The sequence below is a fragment of the Pan troglodytes genome, chromosome 15 (assembly GCF_028858775.2).
Source record: "Pan troglodytes isolate AG18354 chromosome 15, NHGRI_mPanTro3-v2.0_pri, whole genome shotgun sequence".
In the NCBI taxonomy this organism is placed as follows: domain Eukaryota; kingdom Metazoa; phylum Chordata; class Mammalia; order Primates; family Hominidae; genus Pan; species Pan troglodytes.
The window spans coordinates 18,380,254-18,382,820 of NC_072413.2; the positions used below are offsets into that span (position 1 = coordinate 18,380,254).

At 37.9% G+C, this 2,567-nt stretch overlaps 1 protein-coding gene across 1 annotated transcript; it reads left to right on the plus strand.

Moving 5' to 3' along the window:
• Positions 1-388: 388 nt before the first annotated feature.
• On the plus strand, positions 389-1,361 carry LOC100613950 (olfactory receptor 4K5). The gene is given in 2 exon segments (XM_009427442.4): positions 389-469; positions 471-1,361. Coding segments are annotated over 2 exon segments (972 nt in total).
• Positions 1,362-2,567: the final 1,206 nt, after the last annotated feature.

A 2,567-nucleotide genomic window follows, 5' to 3' on the forward strand; every position in this document is an offset into this window, starting at 1 on the left:
AAGCAGATGTAAACACTTTTTGTCAACCTATGAGGCTTGTGGAGCTGGACTCTAGGTCACTCCTCTAGTCTTGTTGTCATGAGTCAGCTCCTGGGTAAGCTCATTTCCTACTGTATAAAAGACAAGGACTATCCAAAAACTCAAGGGGTTCTAATTATACTGATTAAATTATTAAGCATTATTTAGACATTTACGTAAGTTCTTTCCTATTATCCACCTATCCAGACATACTATTATGGCCTCTTCAAAATTTTTGCATTCAGCAAATGCACATTATATCTGAGATCTCAGAATCCCTCACCTTAAAAGTATTCTTAATTCAAATTCTGATTCCTTTCTATTTATCCTCCTTTAGAGTTGTTTCAGAACAAGCCTGCAGCTTGGAACCATGGATAAGGCCAATTCTTCAGTGGTGTCTGAATTTGTACTGTTGGGACTCTGTAGTTCTCAAAAACTCCAGCTTTTCTATTTTTTTTTTCTTCTCTGTGTTGTACATGGTCATTGTGCTGGGAAATTTTCTCATTATCCTCACAGTGACTTCTGATACCAGCCTTCACTCCCCTATGTACTTTCTCTTGGGAAACCTTTCCTTTGTTGACATTTGTCAGGCTTCTTTTGCTACCCCTAAAATGATTGCAGATTTTCTGAGTGAACACAAGACCATATCTTTCAGTGGCTGCATAGCCCAAATTTTCTTTATTCACCTTTTTACTGGAGGGGAGATGGTGCTACTTGTTTCGATGGCCTATGACAGGTACGTAGCCATATGCAAACCCTTATACTATGTGGTCATCATGAGCTGAAGGACATGCACTGTCTTGGTAATGATCTCCTGGGCTGTGGGCTTGGTGCACACATTAAGCCAGTTATCATTTACTGTGAACCTGCCTTTTTGTGGACCTAATGTAGTAGACAGCTTTTTTTGTGATCTTCCTCAAGTCACCAAACTTGCCTGCCTGGACTCTTACATCATTGAAATACTAATTGTGGTCAATAGTGGAATTCTTTCCCTAAGCACTTTCTCTCTCTTGGTCAGCTCCTACATCATTATTCTTATTACAGTTTGGCTCAAGTCTTCAGCTGCAATGGCAGAGGCATTTTCTACGCTGGCTTCCCATATTGCAGTAGTAATATTATTCTTTGGACCTTGCATCTTCATCTATGTGTGGCCCTTTACCATCTCTCCTTTGGATAAATTTCTTGCCATATTTTACACTGTTTTCACCCCCATCCTAAACCCCATTATTTATACACTAAGGAATAGGGATATGAAGGCTGCCATAAGGAAAATTGTGAACCATTACCTGAGGCCAAGGAGAATTTCTGAAATGTCACTAGTAGTGAGAACTTCCTTTCATTAAGACAAAACTCCTTCAAATTCCTCAGGTCAATCCACTGTTTAATATTTTAATGTATTTTTGTGGTGTATCTCAATTGTGGGGAAAGTAGTGAAGAAGATAATATAGAGAACATTTAATGAATATTAACAAGTCTTTTTCTAGGTATCAAGTGAAAGTTAAATATAAAAACACGGAAAAATCTCTGTTTAGATTACTGGTTCTAGAAATAAAATATGGGCACTAGATGGATAATATGTATGCATTTACTGCTTTTGTTACTGGTAAATGTAAATATCAAGAAAAAAATCAATGAGAACCTAATTCTCTGGTGGGCATACATTCAAACATTTGTCAGGTTTTATGAGTTTTCTTAACAACATGCCTAAAACTTCTACATGGATGAATAGTATTTAAGAATCTGAAACTGAATTTTGCCAACTTCAGGGAATAGCCAATCTACAATTTAATATAACTGCTTAAGTTCAAGTGGAGATTATTAGGTTATGAGACTCCCCCCACAAACCAATTATGCCTATCCCATACGGTTTTCAAATAGCTAGCAATGCTTTAAAATATGGAATGATACATACTCAGAAGCTTCCATTTTAAACCTTTCATTTAAAGGGCTGTCTCTGATTGGCTAGATAATTCCAATTTCCTTTTAGATTATGAGTTGCAGAAAAGAGAGGAGAATCTAGAAAGCTGAACTATTTCAACACCAAGATTTTCGTTTGTGCCACTTCTCTTCTTGTTCCTACAGTGCAGCTGCCAGTGGCTTATGTTCAGGCACCTGGTGGTACTCATCCTCCAGCAAGTTTTATTGCCAGCCTTGGCCTTAAATTCTCTGATCCCCATTTTCACTTCACCTTCTGTGGACTAGATCTGGTCCAGTGCAACCCAGAGAACCTCTCTCCATCTAGGGGGCCTCACTCATATTCTCTCCAAAGAGTTCTGAAACTCAACCTTGGGCAGGGCATCACCCTTCCACATTTATTTCTTCCTTGGTTTCTCTCCTTTAGGCCTATGGTATTTTTTTTTCCAAAGTAAACTGAAGATGATTCAGATTCAGATTTAATCAGTTTTTACATGTACTCTTTTTTTTTTAGTATTGCTGTATAGTATTATGAAATATCATTGCATAAATAGATTCATGTAGCCACGACAACCACAATAAGGACATAGAGCTCTTCCGTCACTTCAAAGAAACTTTCCTGTGCTGTCTCCCCT